The sequence below is a fragment of the Paraphaeosphaeria sporulosa genome (assembly GCF_001642045.1).
Source record: "Paraphaeosphaeria sporulosa strain AP3s5-JAC2a unplaced genomic scaffold CC84scaffold_1, whole genome shotgun sequence".
Lineage (NCBI taxonomy): Eukaryota > Fungi > Ascomycota > Dothideomycetes > Pleosporales > Didymosphaeriaceae > Paraphaeosphaeria > Paraphaeosphaeria sporulosa.
Window position 1 is genome coordinate 5121482 of NW_017253360.1, and position 21975 is coordinate 5143456.

Consider the following 21975-nt stretch of genomic DNA (forward strand, 5'->3'; position numbering starts at 1 on the left):
ATACCTACTACACACTACGATCCCCGCAAAACAATGCCCATCATCGACACGACAAAAGACCTCTCAGCGCTTTTCACCCAACAAGCACGAGCGACCCCAGATGCTGTCGCTTTAGAAGACGACAAGCACAGCTACACGTATGCTGAGCTCCACGAGAAGGTTGCAGCTTTAGCCGACCGCCTCCGAGCCCATGGCGTCGGTCGCGATGGCCTTGTCGGCGTACTGCTACCCCGGTCCGCTGACTATGTAATCGCTTGTCTGGCTGCATTGCGCGCCGGCGGTGCTTTTCTGGTCCTTGAGCTTGCTTATCCTCCGGATCTGCTGGCCGATGTCATTGACGATGCACGCCCAGTTGTTGTCGTGACGGTGCGTGCCGAAGTCGACAAGATCAAGCAAGGGGTCCCCCTCATCACCCTCGACGAAGAAGCCTCCAACAGCAATGGCCATGTACAGGAGAGCGAACTTGCTCAGCTGCCCGCAGAGACCGACCTTGATAAGCTAAGCTTTGTTGCTTACTCGAGTGGGACTACTGGCAAGCCCAAAGGCATTGCAAACCCTCACAGAGCGGCTGTCCTCTCATATGACCTTCGCTTCGGCCTATCTGACTTGCAACAAGGAGATCGTGTTGCTTGCAATGTCTTCTTTGTTTGGGAGATTATTCGGCCGCTCCTCCGCGGCGCGACTGTCGTTGCTGTTCCCGATGAGGCGAGCTATGATCCACGCATGCTTGTCGATTTGCTGTCTTCGAAAAAGATCACAGAAACTCTGTTCACACCGACCTTATTTGCAGCTATACTTTCCCGACATCCTAACTTGGGCAACCGACTGCCTAACCTGAAAACCATATGGTTGAACGGCGAAGTGGTGACCACAGATCTTGCCCGCCGTGGTCTCAAGATCTTACCAAACGCTCGCCTGCTCAACGTTTACAGCGCTTGTGAGACTCATGAGGTCGCCTGCGGTGATATACGAGAGATGCTTGAGAAAATCGATCCGAAAGCCCTCTACTGCCCAGTCGGTCCTCCCTTGATCGACAAGAAGTACATTTACATTCTTAATGAAAGTGGTCACAGGGTTGAAGATGGCACTAATGGCGAGCTTTTCGTTGGCGGCCATCTCCTGGCTCGAGGCTACCTCAATCTTCCCGAGACGACGGAGAAAGCATTCACCCCGAATCCCTTCAGTGCCAAGTCTGGTGCTCGAATGTACAGAACCGGTGACAAGGCACGTCTGCTTCCATCTGGGCTGCTCGAGATCACTGGACGAGTTGGGGCTATGATCAAGCTCCGCGGCTACTCTGTGGTTCCTGGAAAAGTCGAAAATGACATCGTTCAATATCTCTCTGTCAGCCGCTGTGCGGTTGTAGCTCACGGCGAGGGTATTGACAAACAATTGGTTGCGTACTTTGTCCGTGACAAAGACGCTTCTTCTCCTGAGCGACCCAACATTGAAATCGATAGCGATGCGCGTAGCATGAGCGCGAGGCAGGTACTCAAGCCTTATCTGGCGCACTACATGATCCCTCACCTATGGGTTGAAATGGACGATTTGCCTACGCACGAAGTATCCGGGAAAGTCGACCTCAAAGCACTGCCGCCCCCGAACACAAGGACAAAGTCGCCAACTGGAAAGCGAGCTGCATACGAGCAGGATCCCATTGACATTGGGCAAATTACTTCTGTGTGGGCATCCATTCTTGGTATTCAGCCAAGCTCCATCACTCCCGAGTATAACTTCTTCGACCTGGGTGGTCATTCTCTGTTACTCGCCGACCTTGCTGCCCGGCTTTCGAATAGATTCGGATTGAAGATTCCTGTAGCTAGACTTGCTGATCCAGCCACCCTCAACGGCCATCTGGACACAGTGCGCGCTGTCCGCGATGGACAGACCGCTGCGGTTCAAGCCGACCTTCCTGCGGTCCTGCGGGCTGACTCCGTGCTCGACAAGGAAATCCAACCTACTAATACCAAGATGAACGCGCTGAAGGATGCAAAGACTGTTCTTCTTACCGGCGTGACCGGCTTCTTGGGTGCTTTCCTGTTGCGCGATCTTCTCGACAGCACTTCTGCGAAGATCATATGTCTTGTGCGTTTTAGCGATGCATCACAGGACGAAATTCCTGCTGGTATCGCAAGAATCAGGCGAAATTTGCTCGACTTCGGCCTGTGGAGCGATCTTATCATGGAACGCGTGGAAATTCTTCCCGGAAATCTGTCCCGGAGACGCTTTGGTCTGCCACCTGATGCGTTTGCAGAGATCGCTAAACGCGTGGACGTCATCGTTCATGCCGCCGCTACCGTCAACTTGGTTTATCCCTACGCTGCACTGCGACTGCCCAACGTCATCGGCACGAAGGAAATCCTGCGTTTGGCTTGCCAAGGCGGGGCTACTGTCCAGTATGTTTCCACCAACGGAGTGTTGCCTCCTGCATCCGGAGAAGCGGGCTGGCCGGAGGATGCAATGCTGCCAGTTGAAGATGTCCCAGAGAAGCTCGCAGACGGATATGGCCAGACCAAATGGGTCGCTGAACAACTGGTCCTAGAAGCGAGCCGACGTGGTCTACCAGTGAAGGTCCACCGTTGCGGTACGATTAGCGGCCACAGTCAATCCGGATCATCGAATGCCTGGGATCTTTTAACAGCACTTTTGGTGGAATCTGTTCGTATCGGTCACTATCCTGATGTCAAAGGCTGGCGAGCTGAGATGACTCCGGTCGATTTTGTCAGTAAAGCAATCGTTCATCTTGGAAACCAGTTAGATGCGGACCAAGTTATCTTCCATCTTGGAGACCCAACACCTGTCGACACCAGCGCAGTTTTCGAGAACTTGAACAACCTCGGTTACCCTACGCAGCCACTCGAGTTCGACAAGTGGGTTGAGCTATGGGACGACAAGCGAGGCTCTGCTAAGGGCGGAGACGGTGCATTCACCATCGATATCCTGCGCAGTGGTATGCCCAGTGTCGAGTTCCTCCGCGACATCGTTGTACTTGACAACGCAAAGACGAGGCCATTCCGCGCTGCTGTAGAGCGGCCCAAGGTAGACGAGACCCTACTCGAGACCTATACCCGTCATTGGTACGCCCGCGGATGGCTCCCTAAGCCGCCGGCTACTTCAAACGCAACCGGCGGCACCGGCCAGCTCCCTAAGAGGGGTCCGCTTTACAACAAAGTGGCTGTTGTCATGGGTGCTTCGTCAGGAATTGGTGCCGCAACTGCTACAGCTCTGGCCCGCGAGGGGTGCCACGTCGCGCTCGCTGCACGTCGTATCGACGCTCTTGAGGACCTGAAGAAGCGCATCGTTGTGCGTGAAGGAAAAGTCTTTTGCCAGAAGACAGATGTCACCGACAGAGAGCAGGTGCAGGCGCTCATTGCTGCAACTGAGAAGAAGCTAGGCCCAATCGACATTTTCATTTCCGTATCGGGCGTCATGTACTTCACTATGATGAAGAATGTGCAGACTGAAGAGTGGGACCGTACCGTTGATGTCAATTGCAAGGGTCTCCTCAACTGCATCTCATCGACGGTTCCTTCTATGCTTTCTCGTGGCAAGGGCCACTTTGTTGCGATCTCGTCAGATGCAGGACGCAAGGTCTTCCCTGGTCTCGGTGTCTACTCTGCCAGCAAGTTCTTTGTTGAGGCTACCCTCCAGGCTCTGCGAGTTGAAACAGCAGGCACTGGTCTCCGAGTTTCGAGTCTCCAGCCTGGTAACGTAGCAACGGATTTGCTTGGCATGTCGACTGATGCTGAGGCACTGAAGAAGTTCGGCGAGCCGACAGGGGCCAAGGTGCTCGACCCCGAGGATGTGGCGAACGCCATTGTCTACGCTCTCAAGCAGCCAGATCACGTTGCCATGAATGAAATCCTCATCGAGCCGCGCGACGAGCCGATTTAGGTATCTATAAGCGACCAATGTCAGATCATCGGCGTACAGGCGTGCTTCTATATCAAAACTCATGCACATCGAATTAGATTTCTGCAGCATATACGAAGCGTCGTAAACGGCACCTTCCTGCATTATGTAAAGTACAATAGTCAAATTGCTGCCAATTTCATTCGCTGTCCTCATTCCCGCTACATATTTACATTGCTTCTGCTTGCACTTTCGAGTTCCCCATCTTACAACACAAACCGAAAGTCCGGATGCTCCCATCCCAACTTCTCCATCTCACTCTGCTCCGTTACCGGCTCAACCATCACGCTACTACTCTCATCCCTCTTCTTGTTCGTCCACCAGCATCCCACAAAGTACACTGTCGCCGCCGCTGCCCCCATACACACGAGACCTAGGCCCGTGCTAAATCCCGTATGGAACCTAGGCGTCTCCTTAAAGAGAAACACGTTGGATGATACGAAGGCGCCAGCGGTGCCAAAGTTGATTATGGCTGCGATGGCGATGGCGCGCTTGTACCCACTGCCCGCGTTGACGCTGACCCAGATGATGCTGATGGGCATAGAGACGTAGGCGCCGCAGGCGATGAGGAACATACCTGCGTAGCGGGTGCTAGCTGAGGGCGGATAATTGATCTCGATAGCGAGGCCGGCGGCGAGGATTGCCTGCTGGAGGTTAGGAGCTGGTAGGGAGGCAGAGACAAGGAAGACATACACAACCTAGGAGGTAAAAGCCATAGCGGTGGTTCAAACGCTCGGAGATGAGACAGAAGATAACGGACACAGCGGCTCCAGTGAGATAGACGGGGATCGTGTGTACCTGGGCGGAAGTCGCGGTGTACCCAAGGCCTCTGAGTATGGTAGGCTGGAAATTGGCGAGCGAGTTCGCGTTTTCGGTGACGCCCAGATTCATGGCGACACTGCATCGACGTCAGTATGCCACATCCTCCTCAGACCATAACGAGCTGGACTTACCCAGCCCAAATCTTCCAATCACCCAATTCCTTGAGCACATCCTTAATGGTTATCGTGTCATGTGCATTATGCCCTCCTTCCTTCACTCGCCTCAGCATCAATTCCTTCTCCTCTCCCTGCAGGAACGTGCAGTGCTCTGGGAACGGCGGCACAAAGAACCAGCATGCCAACGCAATCACAATAGTCAGCAGACCCTCGACGATGAAAATCCTGGTTGAGAGGGTCAGAAGGGTTTCACGGGACGGACCGGAAAGGGAGACTGATAAGAAGGGCCGGGGAAGAAACTTACCAGCGCCAGGCCCCGTAACCGGCAACGCCGTTCATTTTCGCAATCAAGCTCGAGATAAAGCCATTGACCGCCCCCGCAATGATCCCCGCCGTCAAGAAAATCACATAGCGACCCAGATACTCGGCGGTCGTGTAGTACGCGCCGATCAAGTAGGCCGCGCCGGATATGAATGCGGACTCGCAGATGCCCTCGAGCAGGCGGGTGATGACGAGCTGCTCCCAGGTGCGCACGAGGCCGCAGCCGATGACGGTGATGGCCCAGAGAAGCATCATCACGCAGAGAGACTTCGGGCCGTATTTCTTGAAGAGGATGGTGCAGGGGATACCGGCGACGAGGTAGCCCAGGTTGAAGACCCAGACACAGATATTGAAGCGTTGGCCGATGAGGTTGAGCTCCTTTTCCATGCCGGCGATTTTGGCATTACCGATCTGTGGCGTGTTAGAGTTGGGGGAGATCTGGTGGGTTGGGGAGCAACGTTTGGGTTGAAAATCCATTGCCTACTTCGATGGGAATTGTGCTTGGGTTCTTACATTTGCCCTGTCTATGAAGTTGCAGAGGTAGAGGATCCAGAGAACGGGGATGATGCGAAGGTCAAGCTTGCGGACGAGGCGCCGCTCCGCAGCGCGATCAATGGGGCGCTCATGAGAGGAGTCAAGACTGGGAGAGGGAGCTGCATCCGTAAGGACGGTTTGTTTCTCCAGAGAGTGTGTCTCTGTCGCCATGATTGCTCTCAGGAGGCCTTTCGTCACACAGGACGGAAGTCTCCAATCGCAGAAGATGTATGCCGCTTCTGCAGCTCGACAAACAGGGTAAAGAAGTAGAACAAGGAATGCAATGGTAGGTAACAATCAAAATTTCCATAAAATTCGGGAAAAGAGTATGAAGTCAGCAGATTGCGCGAAGGCAAAAGATGGAAGGACGACCCAGGATAGTGGGTGACAAGATTACGAGGTCTGCTGCAGACAAGGCCAATCTCTTTTGAGAAGGAACTCAACAGTTGGTGCAGACCGAATCATACGGCCGGGGAAAACACTCCGAAGTATAACACGCGCAAGATGAGTAGTTCAATCCGAATCGTGTATCATCTCCTACCCCACCCTTCGCTTGGATGAAATGGACCCTACCTACATCCTTACAATGCATCGCGCCTCCGTAGAAGAGCCGATCGTACTGCGCGCATGTCTTCGGTGACACCAGACTACGCCAGGAAAGGATCAACCGCCGTACAATAAGGACTGTATGATTTTTCACCGCAACTTCCGCAGCATGGTGGTAACAGATCCCGGGAAACGAGACATTGCAGCCAAGAAGACCCCTTGCATCCAGACCGCCACCGAGCATCCATTGCATGTCTAGACGCGGCATACACGTAAACTTGCGGCCTTTAGACCCTGGAAAAGCGCCGAAAACCTCGCCTGGCGAGTGTACCGTGGTGGTGGAATGGCGTGTTATCTTGGGGTCTTCGCGGAAGGATTTCAGACGTGCCGAATACGACTTCTGATCCCCTTAGCAAATCAAAATGCATCATCGAATGCATGCATGGATCCGTTTGTGCATTACGATGCTCTACCGCATCGTGGGGGATCATCGTAGCTGTCAAAAAGCAAAATTTGCGCGTTAGTAAAAGAGAGGCAGGGTCGTCTCTACGTAGAGTTTGCCTAGAGGTGTATCGTATCCACCCTCGCGCCGTCCCGTGCAAGCTTCCTTCCTGACTCATGACGCACTAGACATCAACGTACCAAAATTTGACATGGTGGAGGAATATGAGGTACTCACAGCGGTTGCAGCGGTTGCAGGCCAATGAGCCGTCCGAAAACCCCTGCTGCGGAGGAAGCGAACGCTCGCGGGAGCGATATCCCGAGCCACGGGCCGTTTCGACCCCCCCGATTCCCTTGTCGGAAGTACGTCCGGCGCCTATTCGAAGGATTGAGTGCGGCACCGTAATGCGAGAGCAACGCAAGAGGAGCACGAGGCTCCTCGTATATGTATGCACTTCGCAATAACACCGCGCAAAAGCATCGTGAGGCTCATTGACATTTGCGAGGATGACAGTCGTGTTCGAAGAACCAAGCACGAGATGTTGGATTTCGCTGAGCTTCTTCGTAAGGTCAAGGATCGACGTTGTTACTCGAGAGTTGAGAGCGCAGAGGGAACGTGGTATAATTCGCCTAGTCTTTGCGCCGAAACAATGCATAAGCAGGGTCATCGTTGTCGGCCCTATTCATCAGGTATCTCTACCCGTCACTGTCGGACCAACGCAATTTCGAGTATCGTTAGCCCTCCTTTATCGTATCACTTTGATCACGATAGATGTTGGAAAGCGCGGGAATCCAGTTCAACCCTCAAGTATGGTTTCCCTTGTTACGGCACAGCTGTGAGCCAAGTATCACAAGAAGCCAGCCACCTTCTTCCCACTACCGACTAAGGGTCTTCATCCTATCCATCGTTACCAAACATCCCGAAGACCGTATTCTGTCACCCGTTTTGTCTGAGTATTCGGTCCGCCTTGACAGAATCATTGGAGCCAGGCAGGGAATGGAACATCCCCGATTGGTTCAGCTGAGCCCTCATATGTAGCGATAATAGTAACCCGGTGTCAAACCGGCTTGTTGGTAAAACATGCCGTCAGTGCATTACGGGCAGACAAGAAGACAGGCCCTGATCGACGAGGCCCCTTCACACTCTTGGTGACAGCTGGGTATCCCGCGCGTTCAGAGTACGTGCTGACCACGGACTCGGGCCACCCAGTCCATCCCTTGTCCAGCACCCATCAGTAAAGGATCATCCTAAAGATCGAGGGATCTTCTGCAAAACTACTTATACTGCACAAGCTTCACGATCTGAGATCTCGACGTTGCGGGACCCCTTGTTTATGTCTGTTTGTACGATCTAGTACGGGTGCGAAACCAGTGTGCAAGAATGGGCACTGTCGTTTTCTCGGCTTATGCAAATGAGCAGCGCGATCTGAGATGGGTATCCATCTCGCTGTCTGCGGTTGCGCTGGTATTGCTTACGATGCGTTTGACGACCACATGGCAGAACCGCGGATGGTTTGGGCTCGAAGATGCGTTTGTCATTGCCTCTACAGTAAGTCAGTCCAAATAGTCGATGTACACGGTCACTGATCAACCAGATTTTCCTCATTGTTTTTGCAGCCATGGTATTTGCATCCACGCATTATGGCTTCGGGAAGCACGTAGCAGACATCAAAGCGACAGGAGGTGACGTCCGCGAAGCACTCAAGGTATGTAGTGGCCCGACCTGAAAGAGAGCGTCAGCTAAAGGCAGTGCCCTGTAGTACTTCTATCTCACAGTTGTGTTCTACATCCTTACGAACGGAATGAACAAATTCGCTTTCCTCATGCTTTACCACCGCGTCTTTCCAGTTGCCGGTTTTCGCAAAGTCCTGTATGTCATGATGGGAATAAGCGGCCTCTGGACCATCTCGTATTTGATCGTTGGTATCTTCCAGTGTAATCCAGTCGCACGCGTCTACGATCGCACGATTCCAGGTACCTGCATAAACTTTGCATGGCATCGGTACGCTACAATCTTATCCCTGCAGAAGAACAACTCTAACGTGTGTATGTAAATAGCTGGACGAACGCCATCTCCAACCTCGTCACTGACCTCATAATCTTCTTCCTCCCACTCCCCCTCATCATGAAACTCAACATGTCCCTCGGCAACCGCATCGGCCTCATCATCCTCTTCAGCATTGGCTTCTTTATTTGCCTCATCACAACGCTACGCATGGCGACACTCCCTCAGACGCTCAAGCTCAAAGAGCCAACGTGGGAGTCCGCTCCTACGAACCTGTGGTCCTTCATCGAGGCTGCGGTCGGTGTGATATGCGCATGCTTGATCAGCCTGCGGCGAACGATATCGAGGTTTTGGCCGCAGAGGTGGCGCAGTACGAAGGGTGCGAGTGCGGGATACTATGCGCGATATGGAGGGGACAGCACTACAGGTGGGAAGATGTCCAGGGGCACATTTGGGAAGGGGCAAGCTGGGAGTTTTCATCTAGACGCACTAAAGAGTGGGAGAAAGGACGTGAAGAGTGAGGCAGTGATTAGTCTGGTTAGTCGGAGTGAGTCGCAGGAGCGGATTTTTGAGGGAATTACGGTGACGAAGGATGTCCAAGTAACTCGTGATTGAAGCTACAAAGCTTCAGTGTATTCATATTGTTAGGCAGATGGTCTGAAAACCAGTCTTCCACTCTAGTCAGGTAAACAGCGCTGTAATGAGACTGCTGCAGCTATACACGCAGCAGCTCCCGCGCCCTCTCGAGGTCCTGCTCAATCTTGTGATCCCATATCCACGACATCCTAGTGTTTGCGTTTTTTTCAAAAGCATCGAGATCGTCACCCTCAGGGCCTTCAAGCTCCCACAGCATCCCGGCTTGACGACTCGTTTCAACCAATTTCAGTGCCCTTGGACGCCTCACCGCATCGTAAGCCCGGAACGCCGTCTCGAGTTCATCTGCCCCGGATATCTCGGCTAGCAATTCCGCAAGTACGTAGCTGTCCTCGACGCACATTCCTGCGCCAGACCCCTGATGTGGCGTCGAAGCGTGGGCCGCGTCACCAAGCAAGCATATACGCGGGTGGCTTTGATAGAATGTGCGGGCTGGGGCATGATTGTAGAGCGCCCAGATATCCGGATTCTTCACGTTCGCTATGATAGTTTTGACTTTCTCGTCCCAATGTGCGTAGTCTGCGAGCATGTCTTCTCTCGATGTTTTGACTACCCACTCGGGGTTGGTCCACTCGTCTCGGGAGCTGAATGCCACCACTGTGCGTCCCGTTAGCTTCGGACTTTTGCTCGAACTAGACGAATGTTATACCGTTGAAGATAGTGCCATTGGCAATCGGAAACGTGAGAACATGGCGTTTGTAGCCACAATACATCTGCGGTATCGTCGCTTGCTTGTCATCCAGAAACTCGAGCGCTTTCTGCATCGGAAGAATAGCCCTGTAGGCATACTTTCCTGAGAATAGCGGGCGTGCTTCTTCCTTGCCGAGGACTATTTCCCGTGTGCGCGATTTAATCCCGTCACAGCCAATAACAGCACTATGCTGTGCCGTCGTGCCATCTGCAAAGTGCAACACTGCATCGCCATTGTCCGCCTTAGTAACGTCAAGCAATCTTTTCTTGAACTGAGCTATGCCCCCAGGGAGAAGTTTGATGAGTTCGTCAAGGAAGTGTGCGCGATGGACGCCTCCTCTTGGACCCGGTCTCGCAGGAATCATGAAGATACGCTCACCGAGCTTGATCTTCCTGCCATCTTTCTTGCGAACAAAGCCTTCGCGGTCGGCTTTTCGAGTGTCGCCTATTCGCACATCGAACCATTTCGGCGGATCGGTTTCCTCGTTGTTGGCACAGCGGAGAAATCCTTCTTTAATACCAGGCGCAATCAACTCCATGGTGTGCACGAAGTTCGGTTGGAAGCCTAAGCCGGCACCGATCTCACCAAAAGAAGCCGCGCTCTCATAGACTGTGACGGGAATATTGCGTTTGTGGAGTGCAATTGCACAGGTGAGACCAGAGATGCCTCCGCCTATTATGGCGAGGTTGAAGGATTTTTGTGTTGAGGAAATACCCATAGTGGAAGAAGAACAGAGAGTATAGTGAGAAGTTGTCGTTCTGTTGCTGTGTGCTGGTGGACTTGGTGCTTCAATGAACAATCACGTTCAGAAGGTGCTAATGTAGCCCCACATCACGTGGGCGGGGTGCTGTTGTCCTGTGTTTATGCTGACGACAAAGATTCTGCCACCATCTTCGGCTAGGAAGTACATATGCTAGCCACCCAAGATAACACTAGGGTGAACTGGATCTCTTAGTGTGGTAGGGACCCGAACGTAGAATCCATGCAGCGGGCCTAAGAGGCCGAGACCCTAACCTGGTCGACCAACCGATATTTGCGGATTCTTAGTGCATTCCGCAATGTTCACCGATCCTGCATGCTTTGCCGTATATGTGCTTCAATGAACTGTTCATGGTTCCGCCTCCCGTGCTAAAGTCGTATTGGATCCAACCATCTTTGCTTGAAAAGTAGCCCATCTTGAATCTGTAACGAATCAGGCTCCATCTCACAATACAATTCCTTCTCGGCAACCTTTCGCTCCTCAGATCTATAAATTTCCCACCGCATCGAGAACGTTTCGGCGATCTCACCTTTGCTCTGCCATAAGCATTCCAGTCTCCTCTCGCCATCCACAAATAATGAACGACAACGTTCTGGTAAGACATAGCTATCTTCGTCATGTTCCCCCTTCGCCAGATTTGTCGTGTATTTTCAGGTCGCTCGAACCAGGCATCGCAGTACGGAGCAGGGCATCCGAATGCCTCGTGCTTTCCACGAAAATGATGTTGTTCTATAACCGTAATGCGAAGAATTCGAAGCGCGTTGTACTGGCTTGCAATGCCTTGACTCACAGGTTGTGGAATGTCCCAACTGCCCACAGAACGGTTTATGTGGCACGATGATACTTGGTCCAGGATGAGTTTGACATTCACCCAGTTCTTGAATTTCGTTAGCGTACTCATGAATGGTGGCCCTTCGCCATAGTGTTCTTCTCCAACGTCCATCGGGCCGAAGAATCGAAACGAAGACGATATGCAATCGCTGTAACAATGTAGGAGTTTGGTATCATGGAGATCATCCCTTGGATGGCCGCCCTCTTCCAGAAATTTCCCATTGTCGTAATACTAGGCGTCAGAACCGGAAAAGAAGAGCTTCGTCGCCTCAATATGTATCAAATGCGAGGTCTGCATGAGTTAGAAGAGTGCTGGCTTGTCGCAAAATCCTAGGACGCGTTCTTGCAGCTCTACAGGTAGCCGGGCGAACTGGTGGATGGACACATTTATTTGATTGGCGGCGGGTGTGTCATGCGAAAGGGACGCGTACTTCTCCTTGCCATGTGGCTTGGATACCGAATGTACTAGCCTTGATGGGCTGTTTCCAATTACCGTATGCGATTGCGCGTGCCATGGTGTTGATGCGGGGGTGGGTTGGAACAGTTGGGATTTTTCCAAAAGCGCGGCCGAGTCCTCCTCTCCAGTCAAATCGACAGCATCCCGCAAGCGATGGGTGAGGTCTCGTCTGCCTGATGTTGATGCCGGTAATGGTTTCCGACTCGATCAGTCGATGTCCACCAGTTCTTCTTCGAATTCATCTTCCGCCCTCTTCTCCTCTAGCTCTAATCTCGCTTGCTCCTCTGCTAGTCTCTGTTGCTGCTCTGCTATTCTCCGTTTCTCCTCTGCTCTCCTCGCTTTATCCTTCTCGAATTTCGCCTTTGCCACGTGAAGTTCACTCTGTAGAAAGTCCTTCGCTTTCTGGACATCATCTTCTGCTTCGATCTTCATTCTTTGTGCAAATCCTTCGCCTGCCTCAAGAGCAGCCAACAGCTGATCATGAAACTTCAGTGCGTCTTCGGCCGCGTGCTCTTGGACTTGCAGCAAAACCTCCTCCTTCTTAGACCTTTGTTCGTACAGAAGCTTCATTCTCGAAAGATACGGCCCATAAACTTGCTCTGGACCAAGCTGTTTGAACGCGTCAGCTCCAAGATATCTCTTTGCATTCCACTCCGTTTTCTCCTTCAGCTCCTGGAAATCTGGTCCTGTTTTGATTCTTATCTCTTCGCGCTGAGCCGCCATCGTCTTTTTGACATCAATGAATTTCTGCTGCGCATATCGGATCCACGCTCGCAATTCTCCGATATCATCTTTGAGCACACGCGCAAGCCTGGATTGTCGTCGTTCCGCTTTGCTTCTTGCCTCGCGAGCTTTCACAGCCCCGGCGTAGTAGGGGTGGTGATTCTTGTCACGAACAGGCGTAGACTCAAATTGTTGAGACGACCATTTCCCTTGCAGCCAATCATTGAAGAATCGAGTGCCAGCAGACTCGTGAATAGCCGTAGCAAGTACAGCTCGCCAGAAGCTTATATCCATTTTAAAGAGGAAAAACAGATTGTCTAAACAAGCTAGGCAGACTGCGAGCGCTTGTAGACCGCAGTCTTCTTCCCTCGGATGATCTTTGTGTGACCGATCATAGCAGTCCTGTATCTTCAACAGTTTCATCTTCCAATTTTTTGCACCCTCCAGACCAGCAACAGCTCTGATAAGCTTTTCTGGCAACGTTTGCGTGAGCATGATATTCTCTTGCGCAGGAGTTGTAAGGTAGGCGTGGCATATTGAATCTTTGAGGACATAAAAGGCCGAGGGGACCTCGGGCTGGCCCGTGAACGGAAGTACGAACGTCTTGATCCCATCACAATCAAGATCAGAAGGGGTCCATGTTTCAATGTCGCGAGCGCTAACAGGATGCAACTTTCCAGATGCAAGGCCCGCCACCTGTCCGACTGAAGACTGAATGAGATCACCCAGATCAAGCACTCTGACACCCCCAAGATCGACTTTGCTTTGAGCCAGGCCAAGCTTCGCCAGCATATACCTTAAAGTGGCCGTGCTTATAGGGTCGCGTGATTCGAACTCCTCCAGAATGGCGGCGGCTCTCAGTCGGGCGTCAGCTTCCAATTCAATTGGTGCAGTTGAGTCACCCGACGAACTTTGGTTTGTCTCCGACAACGCACTTTGGTATGACTCCGACCTCAAGTCGTCGGAGTGCTCGATTCGTGCACTCAAGACTCTTCGGCGTGGCACCCTAGTCTCGCCTGTGTAAATGGAAGGTGGTGTAGTCTCGCGATCCAGCAACATAACGGAACCATCTCGGCGACCGAGCGGAGCTGTATTCCCTGGCAATGTAGTTGGAAGTGGGGACTTTCCGTTGTCTATGATGCCTCTGGGTCTGGCCGTTGGACTAACCGCGGATGCGGATGGAGGTTTGGCCGGGCTTTCTGGAAATGGAGGCGATTCTATCGTTCCTCTGGTGCCTCCAAGTCGCTGAGCGGAGCTGAGCGAGAGCACGGCCGTGTCGTGACCGCTGCTCCTCGGTTTGATCTGCTCGATGTGGTCTGCTGATGTCCGCTTTGCTTTCTTGGCAGCGCTTTTCTTCTTCTTGTCCACTGCCTCGTCGATTCCCTGACTCTGCGCATCGATAAACGCCTCCCGTGACCATGTCCCAGGAGTGGTCTTGTTTTTCTGTGCCGAGATTTTCAACACTGCGAGGACTTCTGTCCATGACAATTCATTGGCCCCGCTCGTTCGAAAGCATAATTGCCAGAGATGCCGAATGATCCATTTGATATCATCGCAGGCAAACCCTTTGAAACGGTGTACGATACGTATCGGTGTAAGTTCCCAGGGCCCTTCCACCAAGTCCAGAGCCATTTGAAGTGCGCTTCCTCCGTCATCCGCGGTCGACATTAGAAGTCGTTGCCACATTCCTGTTGCACATAGCGTGCACTCAGAAGCGCACTCAGGATTGTAAATGTACTTCTCCATGACTTGTCGAAGTTCCTTTGGGGTTAGCTTTTTGCGCGCTGGTTGTTGCTGCTCTTGGCTTGGACGTTGGCTTGACTCTCGTCGGGGTTGCTTTCGCGCGCCGATGGCATCGGGGGGCCCCTCTTCCGCGCGTGACTTCCGTTTCGCCGCCATCTCGGTACGCTTTAGCTGTCCCAGGGCGCAACCTTTACCATGAAATTGTCGCCATTATCGGCGTTACAAGGAGGCGGAACGCTGGTGGAGCGCGTTGTTGGCACTATAACGGAGGTCGCGAGATGGCCACGGTCTCTGCCAAGCATCTTATCGATAGCGTCCCTGGGGAAACGCAGACGCCCCCTGTACCTCCAAAGATCAAACTTGATGGACTGCTGTTTCGAAACTCAATGAAATTGCTCTAGATGTACACTGCAACAACGAGAATCGACTATGGCCTCCATCCCCCAGTCCTGGCTCGGAAGAGACCATCTGGGTCCACCTGTTCCTGCACCCTTCTCGCCAGCGCTCTGTTCTCCGGCTTCAGCCTGCCAAAGTAATCCTGGCGGAAGAATCCATAATTCATGAATACCGGATTGTAGCTTTCTGGAAGCGTCCCGTCCTCCTGCCAGCCTAACACCCTCTCTCGCACGCCTCCGTAGGTCGCCTCCATCGTGTCGGCCATTCTGTCGTAGCTCGATTGAAGCGTGACTAAAGTTGGAGGTACAAGTTAGTGATAGGTACATTTGACTAATGGATGGAAGATTGGGGAAGGGAGATAAGGGGATTAAGCTTAGCTAGAGTGTAAGTAATATCCGACAAGATTCAGATATTGCTTGCGCCTAGTATCTAGAACTTGTACCCCGGGCTTACGTACACGCATAGTTCATCTCGATGATGATTCGATCAACTGAGTCGTCCGCGTCAATCAAATCGGGGCTACGGGCACGGGCTTCCCTGGCGATGGCTTTCGGAAATGGTTGCCACGCGATGGACGCGACGATGCCGACCTCAAGCAGCGTGGTATCAGTAATATTCCTCCAGTGGTTGTGCAGGTTCTCCATGACCTTTACTTCGTCCTCGGCTGAAGGAATTGGGATGGTCTCTGTCGCGATGTCAACCACCTCGCCCTTCAGAACGACCCAGTTACTCAAGGCCATCAAGTCGGCGTATGTGCGTGTTCGCGTGGTGTCTAGCAGTGGATTGACGTCCGTAAAATTATCGAACTTTCCTGCTGGAGGGGAAGGACCATCATAGAAGAGGAAGATGATCCACGAGTCCACGACATTCACATTTGTTCGCTCAGCAGTCACGATGACAGCAGCCTTGGGGTCGTCGTTGTACTCGGTAAAGTCGCGGACTGCTTTGAGCAGCTTCTTGTCTTTCTCTGGTGTCCGCAAATATACCAGATTGCCGCCCCATATGTTTCCTTGGCGTTGTCCTTGCAGTCTGTACACGCAGTAAGCCCATGTTTGCTATCTTACAATAATTATAACACTGACCTGTAGTTCGTGACAATTCCGAAATTGTTCCCCCCACCCTTCAAGGCTTTGAAGAGATCGGGATAATTGTCCTTGTTGATGTGGCCAATGGTTCCATTGGCGAACACAATCTCGTACTCAAGGACCTGGCTTGCTGCCCAACCGTACTGTGCAGACATATAGGACAATCCACCGCCAAGCACGAGGCCACCGACACCGGTGTTACCAATTCTACCACCAACGAACGTCCATCCACTACCTTGCAGTTTCGCTGCGATCCCGTCCAACCGATTACCGGGCCCCACGTCAATGACACCAGTGGCTTGGTTCAAATTCGCCTGGTCAAGGTGCTCCGTGACTATCAGCGGTCCACCTTGCACGCTGGAGAAGCCATTGTTGGGGTTGTGTCCGCCACTCTTGACGGCGAACCTCTCAGTCGTGTTCGCAAGGATCTTCACTACAGTGGATACTTCTTCTGCTGATTTAGGGAAGATGATGCAAGAAGGCAGAAGTGCTGAGCATGAAGTAGACCAGTATTGGGTCTGCTCTTCGATGTACGCAAGGTCGAGTGAGCGGGTCACATTGATGTAGCGGAGAGCCTCAACAGAGGAGCAGGTGTCCGCTATGGCTATGCGAGCGAACGCGAGTAGGACTGAGGGAATGAGATAGGACAACATCGCGGTGCGCGGACGATTGGAAACAGGTTCGATGGCACAAAACATGTGCGATCCTTGGGGAAAGTGAGCACTCTTTATTCTTCTCCAAATCTTACGATATCAACTGTTCTATCCAGATGACGTATGTCCTAGACTTTGTTCAAGGGTAGTCTCCTGTACCAGCGAATACACGAACACTCCGGCATATCACAATACATGACTGCTCTTGGCCTGGAGATGGCGGATGCTTGGAACTGTCACATTGCACCAATGCCGTGAGCACCTTTCTCGCTAACCTGCACGCTCTTGTAGTGAAGACCTATTTCCAGCTGCTCCTGAAGAAGATCTCGACTCTTTCAAAGTCCATGCAAGTTTGGCTACAATACGTACCCCAGATCAGGCTGCAACAGACGTCATATCACTTCCTTCTTGAGCATCAACACCACCCTAAAACGCACGGCACTTCGTATCTGCATACCTCAATGCTTCGCCCGCGTACACACCCGGTTTTCTAACACCTAGAAAATCTGCCATTGGTCTCCCCGACGGGCTCCGGCTGTCAACACGTGCCGGTTGACCCACCGGCTTGGACGCGACTCGGCAGAAGACCGACAACGTGCAGACACGAACTTGACAGCTGATATACGAAGCACTTGCAATTTGGTATTCTCATTCACTCCCGGTCGTGCCTGGGGCAGAGTGTACTGGGATGCATAGGCTAATATGGGCTTCGTATTACTGCAGAGAGGATTCTACTTTCGCTTAATGGCATGCAGATTGGGTAGTACGGATGACGATCGCGCGCATACAGCAGTGGGGCTAGCTATATTGGGAGCGGAGTCGCACGAGTTTAGAGGCCAGGGAACGGACATCCGATGACTATAGGATTCTTTCTGGTTCGGTGGCGCTCGTGAGCTGAGTTGGTCAGTCTTGGACGCGTCAACTATGGGCCCTGCAGGCTGTCGAGGCTAACGGTTGGGGTACGTGTGCGAACATGAACAGCTAACATTATCGTAGGATTTATCTCATTGGACTCCACGATCGCCGAGAAATGTTGCTATACTCTCCTCGGCGATGCAGAGATGAGCCCTCCAGTCATGGAGGTTCTGACTGAATCTTGCGCATGAAAACCGACACCACCCAACAACGCCCCCACATGCTTCTCGACAACACAGGTCACCACATTCTCCAATGAGCTAATTTGTGACAAACACGTCGATGTTCCCGTACGTATCGCACCTTCCGACGGAGCCTAGTGCTTCCTGCCAAGGAGCTTTCTCAAAAAGGTCCTCTCTGTCAAAGCCATTGGTCCCATATTGCCAGTATCCCATGATCAGTTCCAGCCACCGGAAATACTCCCTCTACAAAATGAGTATGCCGAGATAAGCTTTCCAAACATTACGATTATTTGACTGCGTGCTCGAAGTCCTGAGTATCGAAGCAAACTCATACGTCATTTTTCCGAGTTTTGTTGTGTTATCAAGTGTCTGTAAATTTCATAGTACACGTAAGTCCCGGTCGGTTTGCAATGCCCACAATTGCACCAGGCCGCATTATTCCAGGTCCACCGGTATTACGAATGTCCTGGTCATGAACCCTTTTCTCAAGTGCAAATGATTTAGAACACGACATTAGCAGCCCAAAAGTCCTATGTCAGATAGATATCATTGGGGCAGATCGAGTGCCGAATTTCTCCGCAGACTCAGTCTCCTACTCAAGTTCGTTCGTTCGTTCGTTCGTTCGTAAAAATCTACTGGACGCAATTTGTAATCGGTCCTACGTACCAATCAGACGGAATGCTTCCTACTAAATTCACACTTTTATCTATCTTCATTCGTCAGTATAGCTTTCTCTAAGGTCAGTCCCGCGTCTGATCTAGTTAGTACGTTCCATGAGGAGGCATGTCAGCATGCTCATAGTCAGCCCGCATGCCGGGTAAAGTGCATGCCAAGATCCTCGCCTGTGAGCAAGTACGATCGATCTGCTTGGCTGATTTTCGAACGATGGCTCGAGAACTCGATATTATTGAAGTATCAATATGATGATTATGCGCGGCACCATCATTGCTCTATCAAGTGCTCTTGCATCCGCAGCACAAATTCGGACCAGAGTAATCAAGGCTGAGCAAGGCGGAAACATCGGCGGTGCGACATTCGATTATGTCAGTAAGTACATGTGTACGCATGCTCTTCTTAACAGGTAGTGTTAACGTCGGAGAAGTAGTAGGAGGCGGAACCGGAGGTCTGACAATCGCTGCACGTCTCGCCGAAGTCGCTTCAGTCGCGGTCGTAGAGGCAGGCGGCTACTACGAGATTGAATACGGCAATGCCAGTGTTGTACCACTCTATTCGCTCACTAAGATCGATGTCATCGACCCGTCCGAAAACTTCCCGCATAGGCCCGAGATCGATTGGGAGCTTACTACAGTGCCACAAGTAAATGCCAACAATCGCACTATTCACTATGCCCAGGGCAAGACCCTTGGTGGGTCCTCAGCGCTCAACACCATGTCTTATGTTCGATCTTCGGCAGCTGCGTATGAGCGATGGGCAAACATTGTTGACGATGATAGCTACAAGTTTGACAAGCTGCTCCCGCACTTCAAAAAGTCCGTGCGCCTTACGCCACCAAATCTGCAGAAGCGAAACGCTTTGAATGCTACGCCAGAGTATGATTCGAGTGTGTACGGGAACGGCGGCCCACTAGACGTGTCGTGGAACAACTGGGTTGATCCGTCGATCACATGGCTGGCGAAGGCAATGCAAGCGGTGGGCATGAACATCAATCCAAAAGGTTGGAGCGCTGGAAACTTGAATGGTGGCTCATGGGTCCCTTCGACTATCGATCCGGCACGTGCGACACGAGAATCTGCTGAGACAAGTTTCCTTCAATATGCACTGGCGAACACATCACTTAAGGTTTATTCCCATAGCATTGTTGCTAAGATCCTGTTTGATGGGGATTCGGCGCGAGGAGTTAAGGTTGCGACGAATGGTACGACATATGAGCTTTCGGCGAGGAAGGAGGTCATCGTCAGCGCCGGAACATTTCACTCTCCGCAGTTGCTGATGGTTTCGGGTCAGCTACTACACAACCGTCAAATTGATACAGACTCACAATTCTTAGGCATTGGTCCCAAGGCCACTCTCGATCAGTTGGGTATTCCAGTAATCGCTGACCTCCCCGGAGTGGGCCAGAACCTGCGTGACCCAATCTCCATCGGAACCAGCCATCTCGTTAACACAATTAGCAGTCAAACAATCACATCCAACCCTATCACTGAGCCTGAAGCTCTCCGCCAGTATGAAGAAGAAGCCGCAGGTCCATACAGCTCGGCCGCAGGATGGATAGCATACGAGAGACTGACAAGCAAGCTGAGAAGCACACTCCCGCAGAGCACTCAAGAGAAGCTAGCTGCACTAAGTCCTGACTCACCCGAACTATCGTTCATTGCTGGAGCGTTCGCTCTTCCCAATGGAACTTCGCAAGGAGCCATGAGTGCAATTATCTGCAACACCTTTTCCAAGGGGAGCGTTTCCATCCGAAGCGCGAACATCTCGGATCAGCCCATCATCGACCTTGGATGGCTCTCAAACCCGGCTGACACCGATGTACTCATCGCTGGCATCAAACGGTTGCGTCAAATCTGGGCGTCTGAAACCGCGCGAAATATCACGCTGGGGGCTGAAGTGCGTCCCGGAGAAGGTGTTTGTACAGATGCAGAGTTGCTGGAGTATGTCAAAGCAAACGCTCAGCAGATATGGCACCCCAGCTCGACGTGTTCGATGGGAAAGAACGACGACAAGAACGCTGTAGTAGATTCAGAGGCACGAGTGTTTGGGGTGAAGAAGTTACGGGTGGTAGACTTCTCCATTGTACCGTTGTCGATTCCGGGACACCCGCAGGCAACGGTCTATATGCTTGCTGAGAAGATCGCTGATGCCATCAAGCGCGGCTGATGTTACTCACTTGAGCTTGCTCGTCAAAGTATGCGAATGATATTTCAACTTTGACTAAAGCTGCCAGTTCAGGATTCATTCGATGCGAAATAGAGGTGCTTTGGTCGCACTCAGACAAGGGATGCTCTTACTTCTACGTTCGCTAGGTCTAATTCTGCAAACAATTCCATGTGTTTGATCTCTAATAAGAATCTCGAGACCCTTGATGTGGCTGTCGCGCAGTGACGCCGTTCCAAGACGCGCCCAGTGTCGTCGTTGTTTCTCTTCGCTCACAACAGCTGCATTTTCTTTTTCTCCTGTTCTTCTTCGTCCTCACTTTGACCATCATCGTCGGAGAAGATATAGAACATCAGACATGGAGACCGACTCTGCGAATCGCTCTTGAAGACGCGAACGCTATCCACATACCGGACCCCCATAGCGCCCGTGTGCTGGGCCAAAAGATACCCAATCGCAACCGCTGTCGGCGTCCCCAGGAGAGCCTGTCCTTCCGGGTCTTTGGTCGAGAACATGAGGCCAGGGTATGACTGCATATTGCCTTGCATTACTTCCTTGATGACATGCTCGGAAATGTCGTTGTCAATACAGATCGAGAGGAAGTTCGCGATGCGGTCTGCACCTGCAATGTCTTTCCACAGCGCGAACATAATGTCGGATGTGTGCACGAGGTCGGGTGGTGCCATGAGACCATCGTGGCACTTCACCATGTGAGTTGGGCTCATACGGTCCGTAGAGATGATGACGCCTTGATCTGGATCGATGCTCACGGCGCAGCTCGCACCGGTATACTAGGGCTTGTTCAGTCAAACTTTGGATTTTGCGAGAGACGTACTTACCATGTACCTCTTTCCATCTACGACATAAGACTGCTCACATGGGGAACTGAACCTCTTGTTCATATTGCAATGCGCCACATAGAAAACAGCGTTCTGGTCTTCCCCAAGCTCCTCAACATCTCGCCAATGACCATCATCACACACAACATCTTCCTGGTTTAACTGATCTCGGACGCGAGTGGGTGGCGCAGAGCGAATGTCAACCTCTGACAACTCGTTCGACTGGAGGGCCTTGTTAATACCCCAGTTGAGCCTGAATTCTCCGTACCATTCGTCTAATGTTGTTGCGTCGCAATACTGGTATCCCCATCGGGCCAAGTCTTGCCATGCGGGCGAATAGGTGAACCTGCTCTCTGCCGAATCAAGCGGCGGCTTGAGGAAGCAACCTGCGTTCTTGATATTTTCTGTCATGGCGTTTATGCGCATGGCACCCTTAGAGGCGCAGCGCTGGAGCTCGTTGTGGAGAGGATGGTCCTATGGGCACCTTGGATAGGTCTAAGGCAACGTTAGG

At 52.0% G+C, this 21975-nt stretch overlaps 10 protein-coding genes across 10 annotated transcripts; 3 read left to right on the top strand and 7 right to left on the bottom strand.

Moving 5' to 3' along the window:
• Positions 1-33: 33 nt before the first annotated feature.
• Positions 34-3894, top strand: CC84DRAFT_1171692 (linear gramicidin synthetase subunit C; the record flags this gene model as incomplete). The annotated part of the gene is made up of 1 exon (XM_018179924.1): positions 34-3894. The coding sequence occupies one exon, from the start codon at positions 34-36 to the stop codon at positions 3892-3894; it is 3861 nt and encodes a 1286-aa protein (XP_018043448.1).
• Positions 3895-4083: 189 nt separating this feature from the next.
• On the bottom strand, positions 4084-5876 carry CC84DRAFT_1136391 (MFS general substrate transporter; the record flags this gene model as incomplete). Its single annotated transcript, XM_018176098.1, has 5 exons — positions 4084-4556; positions 4606-4810; positions 4866-5075; positions 5155-5582; positions 5685-5876. 5 exons carry the CDS (start codon positions 5874-5876, stop codon positions 4119-4121), a joined length of 1473 nt encoding a protein of 490 aa, XP_018043449.1. The 3' UTR covers positions 4084-4118.
• Positions 5877-6453: 577 nt separating this feature from the next.
• CC84DRAFT_179751 (uncharacterized protein) lies at positions 6454-6817 on the bottom strand. The gene has a single exon (XM_018185474.1). The coding sequence runs from the start codon at positions 6740-6742 to the stop codon at positions 6539-6541; it is 204 nt and encodes a 67-aa protein (XP_018043450.1). The 5' UTR covers positions 6743-6817; the 3' UTR covers positions 6454-6538.
• Positions 6818-8073: 1256 nt separating this feature from the next.
• CC84DRAFT_1227981 (uncharacterized protein) lies at positions 8074-9312 on the top strand (the record flags this gene model as incomplete). The annotated part of the gene is made up of 4 exons (XM_018183627.1): positions 8074-8241; positions 8348-8398; positions 8453-8694; positions 8751-9312. The coding sequence occupies 4 exons, from the start codon at positions 8074-8076 to the stop codon at positions 9310-9312; spliced, it is 1023 nt and encodes a 340-aa protein (XP_018043451.1).
• A 33-nt stretch (positions 9313-9345) lies between these two features.
• Positions 9346-10965, bottom strand: CC84DRAFT_179760 (FAD/NAD(P)-binding domain-containing protein). The gene is made up of 2 exons (XM_018185476.1): positions 10001-10965; positions 9346-9948 (listed from the first exon to the last, which is right to left on the bottom strand). Exons 1-2 carry the CDS (start codon positions 10758-10760, stop codon positions 9413-9415), a joined length of 1296 nt encoding a protein of 431 aa, XP_018043452.1. The 5' UTR covers positions 10761-10965; the 3' UTR covers positions 9346-9412.
• CC84DRAFT_179763 (uncharacterized protein) lies at positions 10923-12021 on the bottom strand. Its single transcript, XM_018185477.1, has one exon. It carries the CDS (start codon positions 11743-11745, stop codon positions 11086-11088), a length of 660 nt encoding a protein of 219 aa, XP_018043453.1. The 5' UTR covers positions 11746-12021; the 3' UTR covers positions 10923-11085.
• Positions 12022-14807, bottom strand: CC84DRAFT_179758 (uncharacterized protein). The gene has a single exon (XM_018185475.1). The coding sequence runs from the start codon at positions 14710-14712 to the stop codon at positions 12298-12300; it is 2415 nt and encodes an 804-aa protein (XP_018043454.1). The 5' UTR covers positions 14713-14807; the 3' UTR covers positions 12022-12297.
• Positions 14808-14924: 117 nt separating this feature from the next.
• CC84DRAFT_1227985 (FAD-binding domain-containing protein) lies at positions 14925-16690 on the bottom strand (the record flags this gene model as incomplete). Its single annotated transcript, XM_018183628.1, has 3 exons — positions 14925-15243; positions 15410-15981; positions 16035-16690. 3 exons carry the CDS (start codon positions 16688-16690, stop codon positions 14984-14986), a joined length of 1488 nt encoding a protein of 495 aa, XP_018043455.1. The 3' UTR covers positions 14925-14983.
• A 2017-nt stretch (positions 16691-18707) lies between these two features.
• CC84DRAFT_1212545 (GMC oxidoreductase-like protein) lies at positions 18708-20628 on the top strand (the record flags this gene model as incomplete). Its single annotated transcript, XM_018182463.1, has 3 exons — positions 18708-18834; positions 18890-19747; positions 19796-20628. The coding sequence occupies 3 exons, from the start codon at positions 18708-18710 to the stop codon at positions 20626-20628; spliced, it is 1818 nt and encodes a 605-aa protein (XP_018043456.1).
• A 269-nt stretch (positions 20629-20897) lies between these two features.
• On the bottom strand, positions 20898-21875 carry CC84DRAFT_1212546 (uncharacterized protein; the record flags this gene model as incomplete). Its single annotated transcript, XM_018182464.1, has 2 exons — positions 20898-21416; positions 21465-21875. 2 exons carry the CDS (start codon positions 21873-21875, stop codon positions 20898-20900), a joined length of 930 nt encoding a protein of 309 aa, XP_018043457.1.
• Between the last annotated feature and the right edge of the window lie 100 nt (positions 21876-21975).

Bases quoted from the DNA above. Each gene is read 5' to 3' on its own strand.
- CC84DRAFT_179751 (XM_018185474.1), bottom strand. From the start codon at position 6,742: ATGATCCCCCACGATGCGGTAGAGCATCGTAATGCACAAACGGATCCA.
- CC84DRAFT_179760 (XM_018185476.1), bottom strand. From the start codon at position 10,760: ATGGGTATTTCCTCAACACAAAAATCCTTCAACCTCGCCATAATAGGC. The intron at 9,949-10,000 runs GTATAACATTCG...CGGGACGCACAG, and splicing joins CAATGGCACTATCTTCAACG to TGGTGGCATTCAGCTCCCGA.
- CC84DRAFT_179763 (XM_018185477.1), bottom strand. From the start codon at position 11,745: ATGGACGTTGGAGAAGAACACTATGGCGAAGGGCCACCATTCATGAGT.
- CC84DRAFT_179758 (XM_018185475.1), bottom strand. From the start codon at position 14,712: ATGGCGGCGAAACGGAAGTCACGCGCGGAAGAGGGGCCCCCCGATGCC.